General features: G+C 41.1%; 1 protein-coding gene and 1 pseudogene across 1 annotated transcript; both read left to right on the top strand.

The window, feature by feature from the left end:
* The first annotated feature begins 3,354 nt into the window (after nucleotides 1-3,354).
* On the top strand, nucleotides 3,355-9,691 carry LOC117504491 (annotated as a pseudogene).
* Nucleotides 9,692-11,180: 1,489 nt separating this feature from the next.
* napepld (N-acyl phosphatidylethanolamine phospholipase D) lies at nucleotides 11,181-27,329 on the top strand. Its single transcript, XM_034163079.1, has 10 exons — nucleotides 11,181-11,236; nucleotides 15,536-15,602; nucleotides 21,075-21,176; nucleotides 21,346-21,486; nucleotides 21,608-21,832; nucleotides 21,931-22,034; nucleotides 22,296-22,461; nucleotides 22,594-22,742; nucleotides 23,462-23,576; nucleotides 26,103-27,329. The coding sequence occupies exons 2-10, from the start codon at nucleotides 15,552-15,554 to the stop codon at nucleotides 26,208-26,210; spliced, it is 1,161 nt and encodes a 386-aa protein (XP_034018970.1). The 5' UTR covers nucleotides 11,181-11,236; nucleotides 15,536-15,551; the 3' UTR covers nucleotides 26,211-27,329.
* Nucleotides 27,330-27,537: the final 208 nt, after the last annotated feature.

Here is a 27,537-nt window from a genome sequence, read left to right as displayed (position 1 = left end):
TTTGAAGAGAAGTGGAATAATGTGTGTATTGTGAAGCCTGTATTGAATTTATAACAACATCAAATATTGTAATTAATACTAAAAAAATAATTTGTATAAAGTTAAACATTCACTGAAGATTACTCAATACATCGTTAGTGTGTGCAGCGATGTAATTACCGTATTTTCCAGAGTATAAGTCACACCTTTCTGTGTTAGCTCATTTGGGATTTTATGCATTGTTGTATCCTTGTATTGTTGGAATCTTGTTATATAGGAAAGTCCTATATAAATAGTTAAAATTATTTGATTGTGATGTTTCGATATATGTTGCAGAACCTCCCAAATCAAAGCAAAATAAACAAATTGAAATGACTTATACTCTGAAAAATATGGCACGCAAGCTCAAGGACCATAAAATTCTCAAAATTAAAATTTTTATACATTAATACTTGCTCAAAGTTCTGCCTACAATATATATATATATATATATATATATTTTTTTTTTTTTTTTTGACATTTAGAGATGCCTTTTTAAACTGAATTTTTGGTTTTAAGTAGGATATGTATAGAAGTCCTGAAATGCTCACAATGCCCACTAGATTGTGATAAAAGCTGTTAAATTGCACAGCGAAGTTAATGTTTATTCATTTGAGAAGTTAACATTTGGCAAAAAGTAAATAATAAGATGGGCTGACAGCCAGAAATCAACTTCGGGCAATTTACTTGTTATAAATGCTAAAATGTTTAGATGATTGGCTTCAGTGTAAGTCGAAAGTCACTAATTCCAATTTGTTGTGTGAAAAGTGTCCAATGTTAGAATTGCCAATGTCCAAATATTTATGCAGCTTCATATTTTGGCTGTTTTAACACTTAGTTTTTAATCCTTCTGCACCTTAGAGTTTTTGATCTGAATAGTAACAATGGTAAATACACAACACTGTAATTGTGTAGATTTCTGAGCTCTGTTTGTATTTAATTTGTCATCAAAGCAACAAAGATATTTTCAGGTCTACATCTGCTGGAGAAGAATCGGTCCTGTCCTGTGAAGACTTGCTGCCTCGCTCCAACACTCTAAGAAAGTCAGATTATATTGCAGTGTAATATTCATATTTTACTTGACATAATTCTAATTATCTTCTATATTAATCTTTGAATATAAATTTGAAGTTTGGTCATATTTATTGAAAGCTGTTGGCAACTGTAAGTGTAAATAATGGACATCTGATGATGTGATTTCAAAGATAAGTGTGCTTTCAGGTTTCTAGGATCAGTCATTAATATCTGGGTATAAATGTGAGACACCCTGCAGGATTTTGTCCAGATTCAGTTTTTGCCAGGTAACTCCACACACACCACCATCAACACAGCCGGGAAATAAAAACCCGTCACTGGCCCTGTAGTTCACATGGGCTATTCAGAGACATATTCTTAATATGTTGCAGAAATCTGAAGAACAAATTAAATCTAGCAAAAGTTAAGTCAATTTAAGTTTAATATGGTTAAATTAAGTACAGTATGTGTTCATTTTGAAATGGTCCAAGCATATTGTGGAAGGAAATCAATATTTGTTTTCTTTATTAGTATTGTAAATATTTATGGAACTAAGCAGACCTGATAACATGCTGGGTCTGAGATTAATAATTCCTCTGGCCTTGTATAAAAACTAACTTTTAATACAGTACTTTTAATTGGGTAGTTCCTCCATATTTGGATTAGTATATATTTTGGGGGGAGAGGTTTTTTTTTCCCATGTGTGACTCAGTAATAAAATAAAGCTTATTTTTTTACAGTAACAAAGTGTGGTTTGTTAAAATCATTACTTTTTTTTTTTTTGTGGTTTTCAAATCCCGGAACCTTTCTTTTGCGTGTATGTTTCACACCGGGCGTGTGGAGACCAAACGTTTCCGGTGCTTGTTTCGCTAGCGGCTCGACCGCTTTCTGGATTAAATGACTTGTGATTTAATGGCCAGTTATCGGATGGAAAAACGAACAGAAGAGAGAATCATTTCGAGCTTTCAACAGAATCAACTTCGCATCCTGTTCTCTGTACTATGTTCAAAAGATGAGTGAATTTGGTCCAGATTCCGGGGGGAAGAGTAAGGTAACACAAGTCTTAAAAAAAAATATTCAAAAGCTCCACATTTAAGTTTCCACACAGAATTAATGGACTTAGAATTTAGTTACTTGTCTTGGGTGTGATTTTATTTTCTCTTAAAGTGAGTATCTTAAGGTACAATGGGAGTTCTTTACGTTTGCAACGTTAATAAGTTAATATTTTATAACTTTAAATTGTTAAATGACAGAAAACTTAATCCAGGTTATTATTTGAACCGGAGATTGTGATAAATTTTCACTAGTCACAGTCTTGCGTTCTACTGTAAAATGACATTGCGTGCAGAGGGTGCTGTTTAGTCATGTGGCCAAACAATTCCAGATGTATCTACAGCAGGAAACCTTGAGTATGACAATTGTCAAATTGGATAATCCTGCTTGCAAACGTAAGGTGCGAGTGCACGTACAGTTCATAATTAGGTTAGGATGCGCATTCTTGAAGTGTACAACAGGTGGCAGCAATGCATTCCACTTTTGCCAGTACTGATGAAAAATTGTCATCCTATTCATGCTGGTTGTACATTTAATCCTGCATGTGTAGTATCATGTTTCGGTGGTTGTGATTTAGTCCGATATGAGCGTCAACGTGGTTGCCTCGTCCAGCAGGTGGCAGACATGTCTATGGGATTTTGCATATGCAAAACCAGTTCGGGAGTGATGCAAGATAATAGCATTTTCTGAGTTGTTGCTGATACAGTGTAACAGGATTCACGGATCTACTCACCCATGTTTTTCTGCAAGTGCCCAACGCACATTATAGGCCAGATTACTCATTCCGTGGGAATTACATGCTAAAAGTGATTTTGCGTACAAAATCTAAACCTAACTTTGCTCATTTGTCTATTTGACTTATTTCTTACAGAAGTATTGTTTTTCTTTTTATTGTTGTTTATGCACCTATTACAGTTACAGAAGGGTGAGGGATGATAATGTTCAATAAAATTTTTCTGATGCTGATGATCAGGATGAACTTGATTCTCTGGAATCAAGATTTGACAGGGAAAAGGTTGTTATAGTAGATGGACAAGCTGTTATACAGGGTGTGAGGAAGGTTCCTGCATGCATACAGTTGGTGATCTGGCAGATGAATCTGTCAAGAGGGCTGACAAAATGCTGCAGTGGTATAATGAAGGTTGCATAATATTTGACCAGTATATACTGGATCTCTGAAAGAAAAACACATCAAGCAAGCAGGATCTATACAACCAGTGAGATTCATTATGCAAGAGGCACTGAATATACACTATACACAATGTCAACATGAAGCTTCTGTTGTCCCATGCAGACACCAAGTTCCAGCTCAGAATTTTTGGAGAACAGCCTGCTAGGCAGTTTGCTGAGAGGTTAGATTAGAATCAATAGAACTTTATTGATCCCTTGGGAAAACTCCCTCAGGGATACTGCGGTTCCAGCAGCACACAGGGTAAGAAGCACACAGAGTATAAAAAGTTTTCTGAAAAAAAATTGATAGTATCAAAAATTAGTGACAAGGGACATGTCTATGGAACTCGCCCTAATATAATTAGTCAGCAAATCACTACTCATAATCATGAAGAGGCTGATACACAGATTCCACTTGATGTTATTGATGCAACAACTCAAGGAATGTCAACACAAGATGTATATGTGTGGTCCCCTGACACAGATGTTTTTCTTTTGTTGTTGGATCATGTTGCAAATCACACTGTTATAGGACAGCTGAAGAGGAAAGTTTTTCCATGCAGTTGACATAAAGGTGCCATACCATTGGCCTGGAGAAGACAAAGGCTTTGATTGGGCTCCCATAATTTCACTGGGGGGAGGAAGGGTGGGGGCAAGTTCTCAACATATTGAAAAACATGGATCATCAAGTTTTTGCAGCTTCCTCGATGCAGTTAAGTCATCAGAACATTGCAGATGTTTGGATGTACGGATACTTTTACTGAGTTGGCTTCTGCTTGTATTGAGGGTTTTGTTTGTAGTGGCTATGCTGGCAGAAGGTCATGTGTTGCACTTTCTGAACTCCGATGGGAGCTTCTCAAGGTTAAGAATTTGGATGGGGAAAAGCTGCCTCTAACACTAGGCAGTCTCAGACCACATTATACAGCATGCCAATTTCATGTCCAAGAGGAATAAAAGCTATGGAGAACCAAAGCTGAACAATTTGATCCCAGAGGGCAATGGATGGAAGATTAATGAGGGTGGGAACCTTGTTCAGTACAATGTCTTGAAAACCCAGCTCCACCACCTGCTGTACTGGAGCTAGTGAAATGTGGGTGCAAGGGTTCATGCCAGAAGAAGAACTTACCATGCAACGCACTGTGCAAATGTCAAGACTGTGACAATGTTAAAAACTACCATGTGTGCCATGATGATGACATTTGAAGATTTTCCCTTGCTTAATTGACAATTTTGGTGTGAAAATGTATAAATATTTTGGTGAATAAAACTGAAGTTATACAAGATATCAACTTGATATTTGGTGAACCTCTCAAAGGTAGTGGGTGCTCAGGGCTTGCAAGACTTAATAATTTTTCAGCAGATCATTTTTGAGAAATGACAATTCATAACAAAATGGTCTTGCCAGAAATCAATAGCTAACCTCAAAAGATGGCATCCATATTTGGGCGATCAACCCCCCCCCCCTCCATACTTGAAAGCAAAATTACCACCCAAACCTTTCTGAATATTTGTACCCCCAGACTCTTTAATAATAATAATAATAATAAATCACTTTTGGCACATATTTCCCACAGCACCCAACATTAGTTACATGAGAAAGCTGACTCTTACTGTGCTGTAAGTGATGTCCGTGCACCGTTGTGCTGCTGATATAGACCCTGAGGCCCACTGGTGTCCAATGCAGGTTAAAAAGTGGACTCCTGGACCATCATAGCAAATATTGTTTCATATTGAACCCTTCACAAACAAAAGCTTAGGCATATAAGAAAGATTCTGCCCTCCTGTCAACAAATCCTGAGCCCATATTGTAAACCAGTTTATGGATTTTAGTAAAACTTAAACAAAGGTAATGAAATAAAACTAATTTGTCTGCTGTTCATGATTAAACCAAACCCTTCCACGGAAGAAAGCTATAACAGTCAGTTGGTACGAGATCAATCTGCTGAGAGTTTTCATTGATTAATCAATTTGGTCAGTTGTCAATCATAAATGTCAGTGCGGATTTGTTGTTTTCCTTTTTTGTATGAGTTTTATGTTATTTGTAGGTGTCGCCTGAGAATGTTTGCTTTTGTGTTCATTGTTTTGATATTTGGGAATTTGATGTGTTTTGTGGATCTGGAGATGGCGTTCGACCGTGTCCCTCGGGGCACCCTGTGGGGAGTGCTCTGGGAGTACGGGGCACTGGGTCCTTTGCTAAGGGCTATCCGGTCCCTGTACAACCGCAGCAGGAGCTTGGTTCGCATTGCCGGTAGTAAGTCAGACCTGTTTCCAGTGCACGTTGGCCTCCGCCAGGGCTGCCCTTTGTCACCGGTTCTGTTCATTATTTTTATGGACAGAATTTCTAGGTGCAGCCAGGGTGTAGAGGGGGTCTGGTTGGGAACCACAGAATCTCGTCTCTGCTGTTTGCGGATGATGTGGTTCTGTTGGTTTCGTCAAATCAGGACCTTCAGCGTGCACTGGGGCTGTTTGCAGCCGAGTGTGAAGCATCTGGGAAGAAAATCAGCACCTCCAAATCCGAGGCCATGGTTCTCGACCGGAAAAGGTGCTTTGCCCTCTCAGGTCGGTGGAGTGTCCTTGCCTCAAGTGGAGGAGTTTAAGTATCTCGGGGTCTTGTTCACGAGTGAGGGACGGATGGAGTGTGAGATCGATAGACGGATCGGTGCAGCATCTGCAGTGATGCGGTCGCTGTATCGGACCGTCGTGGTGAAGAGAGAGCTGAGTAGGGGGGCAAAGCTCTCGATTTACCGATCGATCTACGTTCCGATCCTCACTTATGGTCATGAGATTGGCTCATGACCGAAAGAACGACGATCGCGAGTACAAGCGGCCGAGATGAGTTTCCTCCACAGGGTGGCTGGGCGCTCCCTTAGAGATAGGGTGAGGAGCTCAGTCACTCGGGAGGAGCTCGGAGTCGAGCCGCTGCTCCTCCATGTCGAAAGGAGTCAGTTGAGGTGTCTCGGGCATCTTTTCCGGATGCCCCCTGACGCCTCGCTGGAGAGGTGTTCCGGGCACGGTCCCATTGGGAGGAGGCCCCGGGGAAGACCCAGGACACGCTGGAGGGACTACATCTCTCGGCTGGCTTGGGAACGCCTTGGAGTTCCCCGGAGGAGCTGGGGGAGGTGTGTGTGGATCGGGAGGTCTGGGCGGCTTTGCTTGAGCTGCTGCCCCCCGCGACCCGACTCCGGATAAAGCGGAAGAAAAATGGATGGCTGGATGGATGGATGGATGGATGTGTATGATCAATAGTTGCAGCCTTGCCTAAAACTCATCCGGTCCAGTTGGTGAAAGTGAGCATTTAACATTTTTATGTTTTCAAATGAGTTTGTCCTTCATTTTGTTTCTGCGCATTTTCAAATTTTGAACACATTGTTTCCACGTGTCTTAATGAGGTTTTGGTGTGTGTGATCTGTACAGGGAGTGACCATTGTGAAGCCCATTGTGTTTGGAAACGTTGCTCGCATACTTTGGCAAGAAGAGAGAAGAGGACGGGCACACGCATCAGTGGTCTGTCTACGTGAAGCCTTACAGAAATGAGGTTAGAGGTCAACCTTAAAGCTCAGGACACGATCCACTAATGTGCATTAAAAAATAATAATAATCCTGTGTGTTCAGGATATGTCTGCTTATGTGAAGAAAATACAATTCAAGCTACATGAGAGCTACGGAAACCCACTGAGAGGTAAGTGGTTACCTGCCTAGATCTTGTAAATGGATGCTTATCTTCAGTCGTTCCCTCTGAACCTGCATTGTCGTGTAAAAATGGAATAATTGTGGTTTAACTTTAAGCTGGTTGTGTGTTGCCTGGTTGTCTGCCTACCAGTGGTGACCAAGCCGCCGTATGAGATCACAGAGACGGGCTGGGGGGAATTTGAAATCGCCATCAAGATCTTCTTCATCGACTCCAATGAGAGATCTGTAAGATCCTCACTAATGAACATTAGCTAACGTACACAATAACGTAAATGTTCCTGTTCTCAGGAGTGATGAAGGGAGTTCATTTTGAACCAGATGTTGACATGGACGTGTGCTGTAGTTGACTTGTTTGCTCTGGTTGTTCGTTTGGGTGTTAGGTGACTCTGTACCATCTGTTGAAGTTGTTCCAGACAGACTCCAGCGCCATGCCGAAGAAGACCGTTGTCTCTGAGTTCTACGATGAAATGGTATGAGTGTCATCCTCTCCCAGCCATGTATGACCATCATAATTACTTGTATTATTTATGGCTGAAAACTACATTTGAAAAGCTGTAGTGCTTTCACTGAACTTCACCCTGTAGATTAGGGGTCTTTGTCAAGATGGCAGCAACTTTATATATAAAAAAAAACCTTTGTTTTTGTCAGTATAGTGTTAGAGAATAATAATTACTGACCTGACTATAGATTGTATATTTTATGTTACAGCCTTATTCCAAATGGATAAATTCATTTTTTTCCCCCTCAAAATCCTACACACAATACCCCATAATGACAATGTGACAAAAGTTTTTTTTAGATTTTTGAAAATTTATGAAAAAAAAAAAAAAACACCAAGAAATCATGGTGTACGTAAGTATTCACAGACCTTTGCCCTGAAGCTTAAAATTGAGTTCAGGTGCATCCTGAAGTTCAGATTGACCAGGCTCTTCTACAGCTGGCTGCCCGTCTAAACTGAGCGATTGGGGGAGAAGGCCTTAGACAGGGAGGTGACCAAGAACCCGATGGTCACTCTGTCAGAGCGCCAGCATTCCTCTGTGGAGAGAGGAAACCTTCAGAAGGACAACCATCTCTGCAGCAATCCACCAATCAGGCCTGTATGCTAGAGTGGGCCCAGACGGAAGCCACTTCTTAGTAAAGGCACATGGCAGCCCACTGGAGTTTGCCAAAAGGCACCTGAAGGACTCTCAGTCCATGAGAACACAAAGTTCTCTGGTCTTATGAGACAAGGATTGAACTCTTTGGCGTGAATGCCAGGTGTCATATTTGGAGGAAACCAGACACCATCCCTACAGTGAGCATGGTGGTGGCAGCATCATGCTGTGAGGATGTTTTTCAGCCGGCAGGAACTGGAAGACTAGTCAGGATTGAGGGAAAGATGAATGCAGCAATGTACAGAGACATCCTGGATGAAAACCTGCTCCAAGTTGCTCTTGACCTCAGACTGGGGCGACAGTTCATCTTTCAGCAGGACAATGACCCTGAGCACACAACCAAGATATCAAAGGAGTGGCTTCAGGACAACTCTGTGAATGTCCTTGGAGTGGCCCAGCCAGAGCCCAGACCTGAATCTGATTGAACAGCTCTGGGGAGATCTGAAAATGGCTGTGCACCGACGCTCCCCATCCAAATTGATGGAGCTTGAGAGGTGCTGCAAAGAGGAAAACTGCCCAAGATATAGTTGCACCAAGCTTGTGGCATCATATTCAAGAAGACTTGAGGCTGAAATTGCTGCCAAAGGTGCATCAGCAAAGGGTGTGAAAACTCACGTACATGTGTTTCTTAGTATTTTTTATTTTTAAGAAATTTGTTGAGTGGAATTTGAGGGAAAAAAATTTAATTTACTCCATTTTGGAATAAGACTGTAACATAACAAAAATGTGAAAAAACAAACCCAAAGCGCTGTGAATACATTCTGGATGTAGCTATTATGTGGGCAACAATTGGATTGAACTTGGATCACACAATTTCCATGATCATTGTTGGTGGATATTTCCCTATTTGGATTATCCTCTCTACAGCGTCTCCCATCATGGCCATTGATAAGTTTGATTGTATTACTGTAAAAGTTGAACATTGCAACAGACTTCATCTCAATATTTGTATATTTGTATACTTTGTGATCTTTACAATATGCAGTTCATGGTGAAAAATCCTACCATGGCCTCGATTTGGGTACTATGTTAAATATTTGTCGATTTGGTTCGACTGAGAGCTTCATTAGTTTTGGTAGCCTGGCCTTCTCCAAAGTGACATTGGTTTGGTCTTGGGCAATCTGAGTATGAAGCTCAGATCACAGATGTCAACACATGTTGGACAATCATTTGTGCTCCATTTTACTGTCATAAAACAAACCTGCTCACATGATCCGACTATGGCGTTTTCTGGTTTTCAGATCTTCCAGGATCCGACAGCCATGATGCAGCAGCTGCTGACAACATCAAGACAGCTGACACTGGGAGCATACAAGCACGAAAACAGAGTGTACGTCCCACGAAGGGAACACACACATTACTTTGTTCATAAGAATCCAGGTTGTACGAAGGTGTTCTGTAACCGCCTGTGTCTTTGTAGTCGCTGACCTGGAGCAAAAGACGAAGGAGAAAAATGGAAGCTGCAAAGAGGAGAACCAGCCAGGAGATTCACAGAGCTAAAAGACAAACTAAAAGCCAGCAGAGAAAACATCAACCACCTCCAGGTGGAGATCAGGAAGCTGGAAGAGGACGGAGAGCACAAGGAGCACTGAAGATGGACAGAGACACACAACGCTGGTCACTCGTGACAAATCTGCTCCAGGCGCACCCTAAAACTGCCACAAAACTCTTCTGCAAACACTGATTTGATTGCAGGGAGATTGAAGAGACAGTTTGGAGGATTTGTGCTCAACTGCATTTGGTTTTTTTTTTTCCTCTCTCTCTCTCTGCACGCAGAACATTTGGAGCCATTTGGCTTGTGAGGAAATTTACACAAGCCGTGTGTTGGTCTTTACCTCAAAGGTAAAAGAAAGCTCTGATTTCACAAGATCCCAATTAGAACTGCACAATTTGGAGAGTTAACAGGTCTATTTTTTGTTCTTCTCTCTATTGTAGTGTTTGAATTGTCTCACAGATGAAACATTCGTGTGTCATATCACTGTAGGATAGCTCTGTACTTGAGGACCAGAGTGTATTGATGTTGCTTATGTGCATAGCTTGTGGCATCAGCGCTACATTAATCTGTAACAACAGTCATTAACTTTACATATACAGCATCGTCTGTTGTTGTGAATTGTGGAGAAAATGGGATTTAATGTTGAATGAAAGAGTTCCATTGTACTACATGCCCTGATGCTATGCTGAGAGGTGGTTCAATAAAAAGGTATTGGTCAAAAATAATATGGTAAAGAGCCAAATAAGGAGAAAAAAAATCCACTTTTTTTAAAAGGTAGGTCTGTTTCGGTGGTTGCCATTGGGCAATAATGTAGAGCAGTTCAGCGAGTTTTCAGATTCCGAGGGTGTTTGAACGCAGCGTACAGAGTTTGGTCAAACGTGTTGGTGTGAGTTCTCGCATGTACGTTATTGTGTATTTTTAACAAATATGGTCCGATACAAGGAGCCACAATGTACGCAGTGTGTTCAAACCTTTGCGCTGTTACTTGTGGCGTTCTATGAGCGTTTTAATAAATATTCAACTCGACTGGAAGCAGCCGCTTTGTTCAGGCTGAAAACGCTGCTGTCCTCCATCAGGACGCATTCATGGTAAGTTGGAAATTACATGCTTCATACAAAACTAAAAGCCGTGGCCCGAGTGATTTTAAAAAATAGTTCTTCCAGCAACAGAAAACTCACCACCAGGGATTCTGTCTTATTTTAATCGGTTTCTCACGTGAACTTCACTTGCTTCCCTTATTCAAATATGGACGGCACACACGGTCATTATTTATCGTGTGTTTAAGTGTAGAAAATAGCAAAAATGTGTATGTTTAGTCGCATTATTCCAAAATCGCCTGCTGACTGGGTTCCTTGGCGGTCACGTGACTACGCTTTTTTTTTTCCCAGCAGTGACGTCAGAGACTGAGCTGCGCCAGGTGAACCTCAAACCATCGCGTTGAAAAACGCCAAGTAACTGTTACGTTACGTAACCACTTTACGTCCGTGCGGTAACTGTAATCGAAGGGGTTCGGTTCGGGAACCGTATCGTTCCCGCCAACCGCGCGCGGCTCGTGTAACGCGGACGTCACGGTGACGTAAGCGCAGCAAACATGTCGCCCTCGCTGAGGAAAGAAACTTGAGACGAGCGCTGAAATTTTCAGGTAAATATACCTTGTTTGTGGTTTTTCCTCTTCCAGTTCCTCTTTTTTGGGAATTGGCTTTTCGTCGTTAGCGTGTCGGTGCTACTCGCTAATGTTGAAATTGTCATGCCTGCTTTATTTTAGTCTTTTCGGGCACATAATCCGTTTTTAGCTCAGTACGTTTTACTTTAAAACGAAATTCTGTATGGTTTTATCCTGATTATTTAGTCGTAATTTATTTTATTTAGTCATAATTTGGCTTAATTTCTTGAGTTCGCTGCACCTGTTCACAGGAAGTGACGAAAAAATCACCACAAGTCAGATTTATTTAAACATGTTTCCACAAAGATGACACATTTTAGTTAAAGTCCCGGAAATCTGCTCTGCCTTAAGCGAAAAAAAGAACAACAAAGATCACTGTGTGTTTGTCCATATTAAAGTTTATATTTAAAACTTACTCCAGATCATTATCTGGCTCTAGTGCAGCAGATAACGGAATATTTCCAGAAGAATTCTTCAGTCTCTTTAATCAATTGTTTACTGTCTTTTTTTTTTCTTTGACTACTTTGTTTCTGAGTTTTGTTGTTGTATATGAGTGAAATTTTTTTTGCATGGTTGTCTAATTAAAAAAAAAAAAAAAAATCCAGTCGGTGATGGAAGCACCAAATTCGGCACAATACACGGTCAGGTATTGAAGAATTACACAGGGATCAAAACTTAAAAATGCTCCAATCATATTGAAAAACTATACATATTATTTGTCTGAACATAAAAATTCCAAAAGGTATAGTTTGGACTATGTGTGACTGAAAAATGTGTGCATGTAAGGTAGTAGCAGTGTGAGCTACATCACAAAAAATTACTTAAAGATTGTTATGCGTTTTTGTGTCCAAGTTTATCCTCAAAATAGTGTATAAAATAAACATTTCTGGAGTCGATTCTTTGTCAAATTTTCCAAAAATCTAAATGCATAGCACATTTTTGTTCTTGTGAGTGTAAAAAAAACATTGCCATTTGACAAAGAAGCAGGATTATCCGTTTCTGTAACATTATTGTTATACTTGACTTGAATACCTATTCCATTTCCTGTCACTGGGGAGCACAATTGCATAGTGGGTGACATCATCACATTGGAGGAATGCTGAATCCTTAAAGGCCCGGTCACACGGTGCATGGCGATCGCTGAATGAATGATAAAAGTCCCAAATCGTTGAGAAAAAGTGGACGAATGAGCGGGTACTTCTTCCATCACCGAAAACCTGAGTCCAGATCGCATAAAAGAACGAAACAAAACCGAAACTAACAAAAGAAAAACAAGCAAACGGCGACCTCGACGCTTTAAACAAAATAAAAAAAAACATTCATGATGACGTTACTTGACAGCGGGTATCAGACCGTGTGCCAGCCTGTGATCATTTCTGCAGCCAATGTGCGCTCTCCACATCACCTGCAGGTGCGAGAGTTGTCTTTGACCACAGGTCAGTCTTCACAAAACAACATATGCGCACACGCACGTTGCATGCTGTTGTGGCTGGAACGTTCCAGGCATAGACAGCATGCGAACGTGCACACAGCCTCTCTGGCCACAGAGGGCATGCGAACGTGCGTAAATAGTTGTTAAAACGTTCTTGCTGCTATTGTTTCTGTATGACAACATTGCTTTTCATCCCACACATGGATGAGCCACGTTCACCTCATCGAATCTTTAGTTATTGATCCGTTCAGATATCGTCAGTGTTCGTGCAAGACGTCAGACTTGAGAGGTTGGACGACAATCAAACAAAATGCTGACTGCGGGAACTACGCAAACGATGAGGAACCATCAAGACAGAAAGCAAAATGGATTACAGATGAATTGAAGTTGTCGTCGGGATTCATTCACATTTTTCAACAGTTTGGAAATTCTGACAAATGGCAGCTACAGGAACAAAGCTGGACGATGGTTAAACAGTCTCCCTGAAAGCCAACATAAGTCCAGATTTCTTATTTCGTTTTGGCTTCGGTGTCCTTCCTTAGTGTCGTGTGACCGGGGCTTTAAACCTGAGTTGATAAAAGTTGGCGGTTTGTTTTTCAGCGTTTGATTGAAATGCATTTTGGTGACTCTGGTGGAGAAAATATTTATATTTTAGTTTCTCTCGTTTGCACAGGTTACCATAGTGAATCTGGTGTGGATCCACATCTTGATTTAACACTGATTTCTACCCTTTCTGATGCAACTTTGACTTACAAGGAGAATGTGAAACTTGACATTTAAACTCGCAACCTTTTCGTCTGTCTTACACCATTGTTTTGTTGATATTGCTCAGTATGTTTTTTGTTTGTTTGTTTTTTACTTTCTGGCATTTGGAGTGTAAATTGGTTCAACAGTTTCAGGCAAACTTTATTCTTGTTGCTCTTTTTCTGGAAGGGTTTGGTTGGTCGAGAAATTGCTGTACAGGTTTCTGCACTTTGACATGCATGTGTTTTAATTTGACTTGAGGCTGCTGCTGTTGTTTGTGTCATCACATCAGACTTGCTGGCCTTTGTTTTGGTCACGGTGCACAGAGCTCCATTGTTGTCCCAGCGTCTGTATGCTGTTAAAGTCCTGTTGACGTTTTCAAGTTCTCTGATGGATGTGAGAGGCACCACGTCAGCTGGTGTGTCTGGAATATTGGATCAGCCTCTTGGTTGTGTCATGCCAGATGCGGGCTTTTGTTTGGTGTGTTTATGTGAAGTTGGAATGGTTGAGAAGTGCTAATGAAGCAGGATCACGGCTAATAAGCACATGTGCGCTGTGATTGTTGGATAATGTGAGGATAAGGAGGTCTCTCATTAAGTCTACTTGTGCTTGCGGACTTCATATTGTCATATATTTACTGGTTTTCTCCACTTTCCATTCAAAGTTTGACAGTAAGAAAGCTGCACAGACAAAAAGTCATTGCTTAAAGCTGGAACGTGGTTGTTGCCTCATGTTTTGAGGGGGATGAGGAAGCAACTAGATCAGTTTCTGCTTTTGCACTGCAGCTCTTTCAGCAGTCAATGTCCAAACCGGAATGGGAGGATCTCGTCACTTAACGTGCATATCTCGCTCCAGTCAGTGTTATCTTCTAAAAAAAAAACAACTTCTAAAAAACCCTATTATAAATTATTTCTTCCAAATCTTTAACTTGGTCAAAGTAAACTCAGCCAGAGTGCCTCAGAAAAATGCACAACAGGTTAATCACCATTTTATCCATAAACATTAAGTAACGTTGGGTACTGAATTTTAGCTATCTGTACTGTCGTACATCAATCCGGTTTGCTTTTTGTATTAAAAGAAAACCCCACATCAAATATGTCTAATAAGATTGAAAAGTACAAAGTAATAACTACATGCCTTGAGAGATGCCACTGAGTTCTCGTCCTGTGTTTGCACACAGCAGCCATGCAGGATATTGTTCCTGCTCCGGTTCTAAGGTTAACTCCTTTCAAAAAAATCAAAATTATAGGAAGACATGACGGTCAGTGTTGCTTCCATCGGACATTTGTCTGTTCACAGTCACGCAGGTAATGCTGTTAAATGGCTGGGGCTGGTGTCACCGACCGAATGGACCCCCCTAAAAATCTGTCCACCCTGTCTTCACTGCGCATGAGTCATCAGCTGCGGTTCACAGATTATCTTAATTCTGCTTAAAAATGCACTCCAATCATCATCTGTCTCAGAGACAGATATCTGAAGCTTTTGTACAACAATCATTTCCACATAAATTCAGCATTATTTCATAACAAAAGACAGAGGAAGCAATCAGAGCGCAGCAGCCAGACGAGCTGGCTAGCTGTTGCATTCACTGTGCGTCCCTCACCTCTGTGTTTTTCGCGCAGACCTCACTTTGCTCGGGCGGTACTGACAACACGGTCTGATATTTCTCTGTACAGACCTCACGGTCGGTTAATAATCCTTTATTACATCAATATTTTTATCAATCTTTATTTATTTTGAATAGTCAGCTCATTTGGCATTTCATTTACCAGAGATATGCACTTTAACGTGTGTTCATTATCTTTGCATTAATGCACTGTGACCTTTATACGGACTCAGCTGAAAACAAAACAAATCTTATGGATAGTACACTACACCGCATCTTTGCATCTAGACATGTGCTTGTCTTGTCTCCACTGTTGGGTTCATAGATATTTGGATGGTGTGACGTTTTTGCTTCTGTATGTCACCACACAGCAAGGCATACGGCCCCCACTGGATTGATTCTGGTTGTGGAGTATTATTTGTTGTGCTTGACTCAGACGGCAGTATGCTCAGCATTTTCCCTGCAAGAGTAAAATTTAAAAGTGTGTGTGTATTAGGTTTGGCAGTGAGCCCATGGAGAAGCCATCAGGAAAAACAGAGCTGGAGGAGAGAGGTCTGGTGGAGGTAACTGATACACTGATGGTCATTCTGCACCAACTCACCGCACAACACAGTGTTTTCCGATTCATGTCAAGGATTCCCTTGAAAAAGTCCATGATCAATTTTTTTTAACGTATTCAGATTTTGATTTATGTGTTCTGAGCCTCACTGCTTGCTTATTTTTACTTCACTGAACATAAACTAATCTAAGGGTTATTTTCAACGAGTGTTTGTGTGAATAGTTGTTGCCAAGTTGGTCATTCTTTAAGGTGCCACAAACCCAAAAATACCATAAAAGGAGTGTTTTAATGACAGATCACAATGTAATCTGTCAGGTTTTATGTTTTTTGCCCCTGTTTGTTTGTGAACCCACAGTTTTTCATATATCATGGATTTTTTTTTTTTTTTTTTTACTGAAGATTCATATCCTGATAGGTAAGAACTGATTAAATTTTCAGGGTCATAGGTTAAAGGTCAAAGTCAGGAAAAATCTTGGAAAATTGGAAATGCGTTGAACAAATTTTCAAAAATTGATAACTCTGTCAAAGATCAGAATTCTTTCATATTTGAGAGTGTTATGTAGGATGGTATCCTGCAGGGGTGGTGGCCAAGTGGTTAATGCACTTGGTTCAGTGCAGAAGGTTCCGGGTTCAAATCCCACCCCTGCCACATTTCTCCATGTAATGTGGAGTTGCGTCAGGAAGGGCATCCGGTGTAAAAACCTGTGCCAATTCAACATGCAGATCCACCTTGGATTTGCTGTGGTGACCCCGAGTGCAAACAAGGGAGCAGCCGAAGGGACTTACTATGTAGAATGGTATCCTTTATTGGCTGACAAAGTTTGATCCGGGTCTGACCCAGAATACAGATTTTGTGGCCATTTAAATTTAACATTGAAAACCCCATTTAATTTATATCTTAATTAAACATGCCCCAGTCATTCTCATATTTGAAAGTGAAGTCAGACTGGCACTCACTATCACCTGACAAAGTTTGATCTCGATTGCAGGTTTTGTGGGCATTTGAATTTATTATTGAAAAGCCCATTTGGTGTACATGTTGCATTATATCTCAACCACCACAGTTGTATGGAGGTTCCAGTGTTATGCCTGTTTGTCTGTGTTCCAGTTATCAGTCAGAAACCAAGTACGTAAAAGCAATGACAAATTGTGCATAGCAAAGATAACCAGTGTTCTGGAAAAAGATCTGAAAAATAATTCAGAAATTGAAAAATTTGAGGGAAAAAACCTGACAACACCACAAAAAACTTCATGTACATGAACTAAATACAGTAGTGTTCAGAATAATAGTAGTGCTATGTGACTAAAAAGATTAATCCAGGTTTTGAGTATATTTCTTATTGTTACATGGGAAACAAGGTACCAGTAGATTCTCACAAGTCCAACAAGACCAAGCATTCATGATATGCACACTCTTAAGGCTATGAAATTGGGCTATTAGTAAAAAGTAGAAAAAGGGGTGTTCATAATAATAGTAGCATCTGCTGTTGACGTTACATACTCAAAACTATTATGTTCAAACTGCTTTTTTTAGCAATCCTGTGAATCACTAAACTAGTATTATAGTTGTATAACCACAGTTTTTCATGATTTCTTCACATCTGCGAGGCATTAATTTTGTTGGTTTGGAACCAAGATTTTGCTCGTTTATTAGTGTGCTTGGGGTCATTGTCTTGTTGAAACACCCATTTCAAGGGCATGTGCTCTTCAGCATAAGGCAACATGACCTCTTCAAGTATTTTCAATCAATCAATCAAGTTTATTTCTAGAGCCCTTTACAACACTCAAAGTGACCAAAGTGCTTTACAACAAAATTTAAAAACAAAACATGGTAAAAACAAATATCCAGCAGTAAAACCATTACAAAAACAAATAAAATATGCATAAAAACATTTAATAACATAAAATAAAGCGCCATCATGCTACTGAGTGTTAAAAGCCAGCCTGAACAAATACGTCTTGAGCCTGGACTTAAAAAGCTCCAAGTCAGAGATGATTCTCATTTCAGGGGGCAATTTATTCCAAAGTTTGGGCCCAGCAACAGAGAAGGCCCGATCACCCCAGCGTTTAGACCTGGACCTGGGCACCTCCAGTAAAAGCTGATTTACAGACCTCAAAGACCTGTTTGAGACACGAGGATGCAAAAGCTCAGTCAAATAAGGAGGGGCCAGGCCTTTAAGAGCTTTAAAGACAAACATCAAAATTTTAAAATCAACCCTAAAAGAGACTGGAAGCCAGTGCAAATTAAAAAGAACTGGGGTGATGTGCTGACGTCTTGATATGTTTGTTAAAAATCAGGCTGCAGCATTTTGCACCAGCTGGAGACAACTCAGAGATGTCTGAGGAACTCCAACATAAAGGGCATTACAATAGTCAATTCTAGAGCTGATAAAAGTGTGGATAGTTTTTTTCAAGGTCAGTGTGGTTTAAAAATGGTTTAACCTTAGATAAAAGACGCAACTGATAAAAACTTGTTCTTACCACGCTGTCAATTTGTTTGTCAAATCTTAAAGAATTGTCAAATACCACCCCAAGATTTCTTACTATAGGTTTCAAAGACGCAGACAACAAACCAGAACCTAGAAGAGCAGGGTCACCAAACAAAATGTAATCAGTTTTGTCCTCGTTCAAATGGAGAAAATTTTGCTGTAGCCACAGCTTTATATCAGCCATGCAGTCTGACAAACGTCTGATAGCGTCATTTGTATTTGAAGACACTGGCAGCAGGTCATCTGCATAGCAATGAAAAGACATGTTATGTCTCTCCATAATGGAGCCCAGTGGTAACATATAAAGACAAAACAAAATGGGGCCCAAAATGGAACCCTGGGGTACTCCACAAGACAAGGTTGCAACAGAGGAGGACAAGTCACCTATCATGACAGAAAATGTTCTGTTCATTAGATAGGAACTAAACCACTTTAATGCTGTGCCACAAATGCCAACATGGTGCTTTAAACGAGACAAGAGAATCCTGTGATCAACAGTATCAAATGCTGCTGTCAAATCAAGAAGCACTAAAAGAACTGGACATTTAGCATCAAGCGACAGAGCCACATCATTGTGACTTTGTGCTGTGCCTTGTTCTGAACCCTGACTGAAATTTTTCAAGAATAAAATTACTATCTAAGAACACTTGCAACTGTTTAAAAACAGCTTTTTCAATAATTTTTGAAATAAAAGACAAATTTGACACAGGTCTAAAATTAGATAGAACAGAAGTGTCAAGGTGTGGTTTTTTTAAGCAATGGTCTCACCACAGCATGTTTGAAAGCGTCAGGAAAACATCCTGAACTTAAAGACATATTAATTAAAATCAAAAGGGAAGGGCCAACAGTGGTGAACACTTCTTTCAGTAATTTAGCAGGAAGAAAATCTAAAGGGCAGTTAGTGACCCTCATGCATTTAACAATGTCAGTGAGGGATGTCAGTGATGGGATCAAAATGATCAAACACTGCAGAGTGCACAGTAGTAACAGACTCCTCCAGATTGATTCTGCAGCTTCTCAGTGCTCTCACTGACATCACCTTATCCACAAAAAAGTGTAAGAAGTCCTCACAGGTAGAAACAGTGGCATTTTCAAAATGAGGGGTGCGGGGGTTCACAACTGAATTAATTGTGTTGAACAACACACGAGGGCTATGTCCATTTGTGGAAATAATGTCAGACAGATACTGGGATTTAGCTTCCTTCACTGCCCTCTGATACTGAGCAAGATTGTCCTTAAGAATCTCCAATGACACGTTGTCTGTCCTTCTTCCAGCGACGTTCTGCCTGTCTGCAGCGCTGCCTGGTTGCACGAGTAGTGTCATTTAGCCAGGGGTCAGCCCTTGGTTTAGAAGACCTGCACCTAAAAGGAGCAATTTTGTCAAGGATCCCAGTACAGGTGGTATGGAAAAACGATAAAAGGCTATCTAGGCCTTGAGGGAGAGATTCTTCATAATAAGTAGAAATCTCCATATTCACAAAAGCAGTTGCAAATTCCCCAGCAGTTGAAGAAGTAATAATCCTGCGGCGAGAAGGTGGGGCGGGAGGCTTACTGACAGGTGGAGGAGCAAGAACATCAAAAAGAATTGAGAAATGATCTGAAATGGGAGTGTCTGATATTTCTGTAAGAGACACTATGAGCCCATGAGTGATAATCAAGTCCAGAGTGTGTCCAGCATTGTGGGTTGGTTTATCCACAATCTGAGTTAAAGCAAAAGATGTCAGAAGACGTTTAAAGTCAGTGGCTTTATTTTGACATATCCAAACTGATCCATGATACCTGGTATGCGATATATAGGCCCAACACCATAGTAGGAGAAACATGCCCATATCATGATGCTTGCACCACCATTCTTCACTGTGAACTGTGGCTTGAATTCAGAGTTTGGGGGTCGTCTCACAAACTGTCTGCGGCCCTTAGACCCAAAAAGAACAATTTTACTCTCATCAGTCCACAAAATATTCCACCATTTCTCTTTAGGCCAGTTGATGTGTTCTTTGGCAGATTGTAACCTCTTCTGCACGTCTTTTATTTAACAGAGGGACTTTGCGGGGGATTCTTGCAAATAAAATAGCTTCACACAGGCGTCTTCTAACTGTCACAGCACTTACAGGTAACTCCAGACTGTCTTTGATCATCCTGGAGCTGATCAATGGGTGAGCCTTTACCATTCTGGTTATTCTTCTATCCATTTTGATGGTTGTTTTCCATTTTCTTCCACGTGTCTCTGTGTTTTTTTTGTTGTTTTTTTTTTTTTTGTCCATTTTAAAGCATTGGAGATCATCATAGATGAACAGCCTATAATTTTTCGCACCTGCGTATACGTTTTCCCCTCTCCAATCAACTTTTTAATAAAACTACACTGTTCTTTTGAATAATGTCTTGAACGTCCCATTTTCCTCAGGCTTTCAAAGACAAAAGCATGTTCAACAGGTGCTGGCTTCATCCTTAAATAAGGGACACCTGATTCACACCTGTTTGTTCCACAAAATTGAGGAACTCACTGACTGAATGCCACACTACTATTATTGTGAACACCCCCTTTTCTACTTTTTTTTTTACTAATAACCCAATTTCATAGCCTTAAGAGTGTGCATATTATGAATGCTTGGTCTTGTTGGATTTGTGAGAATCTACTTAATCTACTGGTACCTTGTTTCCCATGTGACAATAAGAAATATACTCAAAACCTGGATTAATCTTTTTAGTCACATAGCACTATTATTCTGAACACTACTGTACATACTCCTGACATTTGATCACATCCTACTTAGCTTATGAAAAGTCAGTTCTAACAGGACTTTGACCGTGAAAATGTTTTCCAAGGTAAAATTTTGTGGAATTGGAAACTAGTGTTGGCAGAGGTTTGTGCTCAGCGAATGCGGTGCTCTAGTTTACTGTGCACTGGCATGTGAACGGTGCCCATATCCCACCATCTGTGTCGTGAGCCATTTCTCCTCTTCTCTGTGTGCACGTGTTCCATGTAGGTGGATGGTGGCGTTTTGAGAGGCACTGAGGGTGGAGAGGTCACAACCCCGAGGAGAGGGAGCTCTTCTCGCAAGAGCTTCCGTCTGGACTACCGACTGGAGGTAGAGACCCCACCTCCTCTCCCACCTCTAACCTCCTTTATGTCTTAACTTTAAACTTTTTCATCGTCGTCTTATATTTTCAGTGTCGGCTGGTAAAGAGTTAATTTGTGTTCTTTTTGTTGGTTTACATGAAGTCATTTTTTTTTGTAATCTTGGACTTTGATGACAGGAGGAGGTCACAAAGTCCTGCCGGGACAAACACGGCCGCTGGACCAACCCCTGGCCCACATGGCAGTTCCCGTCCTACACGACCCTCCTCAAGTTCCTGTTGCTGGACAAAAATCACAGCAACGTCCCAGCGAGTAAAGAGGTTTGTAAATATTCCATATGTGACTAAACTCTAAATCTCAGATAATCCAATCCCCCCCACCCCCCCCAAAAAAACCCTTTATACTTTTACTCCTCACCCTTCTCTCGCATGGCTTCTTTAGGTTCTAGATGGAGAGCTTCCGGTGATGGTACCTTACTTTGTTCAGAACCCGGACCGGTCTGGCTGCGATCCAGGACTGAGAGTCACCTGGCTGGGTCACGCCACGGTTCTCGTTGAAATGGATGGTGTGAATATTCTGACTGATCCGATTTTCAGCCAGCGGGCCTCGCCGGTCCAGTTCATGGGTCATAAACGGTTCAGAGGACCCCCCTGCACAGTGGAGCAGGTTATTTATTTCACTGTGTTCCTCTGATTATATAATGAACATCTCCATCACACATGACATCACAAAGTTTGATTTCCTGTTTGTCGTATTTCTGACAGCTGCCGCGGATCGACGCCGTGGTCATCAGTCACTCTCATTATGACCACCTGGACGTGGGATCCGTGTCCAGCCTGAACGCTCGCTTTGGAGGGGAGCTACGCTGGTACGAATAACGGACTAAAACTGACTCTGTTTAGTTTCACCGCATGCTTGATGACTCAGAAGGTGGAGGATTGATTTGGACTGAATTTAGTGGAGGACCTTGAGTCTGGGAAGAACTAAGTTCTCATTCAAAATGTTTTCTTGAATTGCTTTCCCAGTATTTAAAGACCTGGCCTTATGACATCACAAAGAGTTGCAGGCAGCCGTGTGTGTTTCTGTAGCTCGGAGCTAACAGGTTTTTTTTTTTGTGTGTGTTCTTTAGGTTCGTGCCCCTCGGGCTGCTGGACTGGATGGTGAAGATGGGCTGTGAGAACGTGATGGAGCTGGATTGGTGGGAGGAGAACTGTGTCCCAAGTCATGATGATATCACGTTTGTTTTTACGCCGGCTCAGCACTGGAGCAAACGTACTGCGCTGGATGATAATAAGGCACTCCTATTTAAAAAAAAATAATAATAATAATAATAATACATCATGTTTTTAATGTGATTTCACAAATGAAATGTTTTGAACCTTGAATATTAAAAGATGCCCCCCAACCCCTCCCCTTTCCATGTTCAGTCTCTGTGGGGGAGCTGGTCTGTCTTAGGTCCAGAGCATCGTTTCTTCTTCGCTGGTGACACCGGCTACTGCTCTGCTTTCAAAGAGATCGGCCAACGGTTTGGACCGTTTGACCTGGCAGCAATCCCTATCGGAGCCTACCTGCCCAGGTATTGTACCAAATACACACACAGTACAAACACTATGGAAAAATACTCGAGATGGGCCTGAACCAATCCTATATTGGTATAGACTCCAATACTGATGTCATTCACGCACTGGATATCAGATGGGCAGAGCCAGACCAGATTCTCGTCCACATCTAATGCTGGACCCGCAATCCTGCTGTAACATATCATTAGTTGTCTCAACCATCCAGTCTCCATTTTATCGTGAGCCTGTGACACCTGCAGTCTGCATCTGAGTGAGCAGATAAAATTAGTTGTTGGTTTGACTAGAATGACGTTAGATTTTGAGATGATTCAGTCTGCAAACACCAAAAAAGCAAGACTGCTGGTCGTATTGCGAGTAAAGCCAACATGTTGAGGGGTCTAAGTACGGTTGTGTTGAACTTTTATAACCGGTTTAACCAGCACCTGCAGAGGTTTCATGCTACAGACTATCAGGAGTTCATGTTTGCCAACAGATGCAACTACACAGCAGACACTCGCTGATGCTTTCCAGAAATGCAGAGCACGAGAAGGCACATAAGGTTTAACAAGTTTGGGTCTTGATCGGTATCAGAATCAGATCGACACTGTGGGGGGGTGTATAGTAGATTTGACCATTTCTTAAAAAAATAATCTGTGTTAGCATTCCTTCTGAAAGATTTGACGTGATGAAGCTTTATAAGGGAGGCTGATCATCAGGAACTGCTTTGTATGTTCAGAGACGTGATGAAGGGGCAGCACGTGGACCCCGAGGAAGCCGTTCAGATCCACCAGGACGTTCAGGCCAGACGGTCGGTAGCCATCCACTGGGGAACTTTTGCTCTAGCCTATGAGGTAGGAGGGGGCACGCTACTCGGAAAGCAAATGAGCCATCGCTCATCAGCACCATTAGTGGCCAATGCAGAGAAAGTAATTCTGTGTAATCAAATGGCACAGAGGCTTTTCACAGGGCAATGTGTAGCACTCTTTTATGATTGTGATGTCTGTGCAGCACGTGACTGGTGTGAACCTTGAAAAAATAACAGAAAATGGAGAAGTTTGACGTTTACCCCAATTATCACGGAACATGTTTTAATTTCAGTATACAGGAAACGCAGGTAAAAGCTTTAAGTTATGTCACAAGGGGAGGGAAGATGCTAAACCATGCTAACAGGTGAAAAATTGTTGCTTCCTGCTTATGGAGCTGTATACAAGAACTAGAGAGTGCAGTCCCAATGCTGCACACTAAACGAAAAGGTCCCTTCATGGACAGCGACATGACGTCTCCTAACCGGGCAAAATATTGATGAAGTACCCAGATGTTAATGCATTTTCAATGGAGATTCGCGACTGAACACACTCAGAAAAATGCTCGCAAAATACGTGTTAAAATGCCATTTTGACCTGGATATGGAGACAGTAAAATTGAATTACATTAAATTATGTCAGGAAAGTATTAAACTTACTCTGACACTCACACATTCCCAAATATTAGTGTTGAAAGTTACACGGATCTGCGCTGTTAAGCTACGCTGCTCGGCTGAGCTGCTGCTGCTGCTGTGTTCAACCCATCGCGGCTCCTAAAACCATTACAATGCATTTATATATATATTATATTTTTACACAATTATCCTTTATTGACCGAGTTTCATTCATGAAGTCAGTGGTGTGGGTGTGACTGTGAGCGGCACAGCGCGGGTCATTATAATCTCATTATTTTAAGGTGCAAATTAAAAAAAAAATCCCCAGTCTTGTCGAATAATTTTAATCACTAACAACAAGTATTTTAACTAGACATTGGTCTAACGGTGGAAAATATCAACTAGACATAAGTGAAGAGTTAATGGTCCGTGTCATCGGGCGACACAGGTACAGCAGGAAACATACAGCTGTTTATCATCCAAATATCACGGACAAAGTGACAAGAAGAACCAAAACCACTTACTTATGGGAGGAAATATTGTCTCCCTTGTTCCTCTGTTTGTGGCTTTGCCAAAATGCGCAGCTTTCCGGCATATTCCACCTGTTTCTTGACGAGACTAAGTGAACTTCTATGCACACAAATCACTAACTTGCCCGGAATTAAAATGGTGATCACACCTCCATGCCAGCACACGACTCAGCGCTACTGTGCTCTCTAGTTCTCATATACAGCTCCATGTTTCTGCTACAGCGTGTCACTACCCCCCAGTGGCGTACAAGAGGAAGGCGTGCACACCACTAAAGATGGCACCAATGTGCAGTAGCAAAAACCCGCCTTCAGCAACTCTGCTAATATGAAGACTGACCAGTCAGATTGGACCTTGTGCTTTATGTGTTGCCAAGGCATCTTGAAACAAATAAGAAACTACAGCTTCAACAATGAGCTCAGTGCTATTCCAAAAAACAGTAGCCTTTGTGACATCAGGACTCGGTAATTCGCAACAAGGCTTCACAATCAAGATGAGGCCTGGAACACACTGGGGTTTGTGATACTATGGTGCTGAAATTTTTGGCACTTTAATAATAGAAAGTGCATTTTATTCTAAATGTATGACATATGATATATGGTTGCATATTCCCTCTGGGGAAAAAGTTACTTTTAACTTTTTCTGTGAAGCAACCACATTCAAAAAGCGACAATATCTGAATACCCAAGTTGCGGATTCTAAGTGAACGTGTCGTTTCTGGTTGTTATGGAATGAAATGGTGACATTACTAAGTGGCTCGTCATTATGATCCATTTTGTGGAAGAAGTAATGTCAAGACAGAAAGGTCAGAGAGAAAAGTTATTGATTCTGCTGCACCACCTGACCAATCAGTGCACATTCAGAAATTTTCCAGGGGTTTAATTCCCAGTACTGGTTTCCTGTTTCAGTGACAATAAGAAATGGCTACCAAGTACCTTATAATGCATTGTGATGAAAAAGCACTCACCCTCAGCAGGAGCATGGATGGAAATGGAGTACTTGTCAATTCATGGTTGAATTGTGAAGCTGCTCCTCTGTCCAGACAGTCTGGGTGAAGAATGTAGCCACTTTTAGGATGCTAACAGGTAGAAGGGACTTGCTTTTTATTAATTTAGATTAAATTAGTGTTTTGTATGAAGTCAGACATGAGAAATCTTCTGTATTTTACCATCACAATGTTTGTACATAGACGCACACACAAACATCTGACTGAGGTCCAATTCTAATGTGTTACTGTTGCTTTAAGAAACAAAAGCTAGCAACAGCAACAGAGGACGCTGTAAATCTGAAAGGCAACATTTTTGGTTTCTGCTGCTCTCACAGTAAAATCTGTTTCTGGAAAGTTTGAGACGAGCTGAAAAAAGCTTTTTGCGGCAGCACGGAGCTGAACGACGGTCGGGTAACGACTCTGTTCCTCTTCTTGTGTATTCAGTATTATCTGGAGCCGCCGGTGCGTCTCAGAGAGGCCTTGGATCAAAAAGGGCTGAAGTCCGACTGTTTCTTCACTTTGCACCACGGCGAGTCGCGTCTGCTGTCCTGACAGGCAGGAGACGTCTTTGACTGATCCTGATCCAGTTTGTCTTCAGAATGTTGTGCATTAGTGTTTGATAAGCACACACACACATCTTGTCCCAGTCATGGTGGGTGGGGCTACCAGAGGAATGGCGTTGCCGCTGTACAGAATCTGATTTCAGGTTTACACTTTTCTTTGCCTTTAGAACTCTGAGGTAAAGTTTTTCTGGCTATTTGACACGGAACATTTGAAGTTAATACTTTGGACCGTATTAAAGTTAGCACATGCAGTCATACGTTAAGCGGCTATCTTTAGCACAAACGGTCTTGCCAGTTGTGATCTGTGTTTAGCGTGACCACGTGTTAAAGATTTGAGTTTTCTTTAAATGACCCGTGTTATTGTAACACTGTTGTCATAAACAACCGCACACTCCACAGCTGGAAAACCGGTCACGGCCGGAAAAATCTGCGAAAATGATTTACAGTGTAAATCGAAAATCACAAGTTTTCTTTGTACTGTGATGGATTGGATCATTGTAACTGTCAAAGAAAAAACTTTTTTTTTTCTTTGACTATCTGCAGTTTTATGGTCAAACGGTCAGTTCTGGTTTAGGGCTTTTGTGCTGAATATCAGCACTCAGCTACACTCGGGAATTGAACCCACACACTCTTAGGCCTGAGGCTCGCTGATGGCAAAACATAGTGGAAGAGCTCTTTAGGCTCATTGATCTAAAACAGAACACCTTTATTGTTTATGTATTTGGTTCAGCTAGCACACGGGAGAATCTCTTTGCTGGATTTGAGGGGAGGGGCTTGAGTCTTTTACTCAGTCATCTGTCGTGACTCAATAACTCCACCTGTTGATGTGGAGGGGAAAATGCAGCGTTTGTAGATTGTGTAAATAGACAAGAATACAGATTGAAGTTGTTGTGTAATTAGTGCTGGTTTGATTTTCTGAAATTACGATGATGTGTTGAGGGAATTTTATTTTTATTATTAGTATTATTGAATAGGTTTTAAAATAAAATGCTTAAATGTTTCAGAAAACTTTGGTAATTTGTGCCATGTTCTTTTCATGCCAGTTGAAAAGTGTCAGAACAAAAAGGAAAAAAAAAAAACAGAATCTTTGGGTAGTTTGTTGTAGAAGTTGAGCCGGGCTCAAATCTGAGGACTTGAATTGCTGCATTGCTGTCATCAAACCTCTGTACAAAGAGCTTTTGTCTTTTTTTTTTGCTCAATGTCAGAATCAAATTTACTATTGAAGGAGCCACAACAGAATATGTTTTGTTTTTTCCTCCTTTTCTACGTGGAATGTGAAAACAGCAGCACTGTCGAGCTGATTTAGACAAAATGTA

The sequence above is a fragment of the Thalassophryne amazonica genome, chromosome 22 (genome assembly GCF_902500255.1).
Source record: "Thalassophryne amazonica chromosome 22, fThaAma1.1, whole genome shotgun sequence".
NCBI lineage: Eukaryota > Metazoa > Chordata > Actinopteri > Batrachoidiformes > Batrachoididae > Thalassophryne > Thalassophryne amazonica.
Note: the sequence above shows the minus strand (reverse complement) of the source record. Positions and strands in the feature narration are given on the sequence as shown.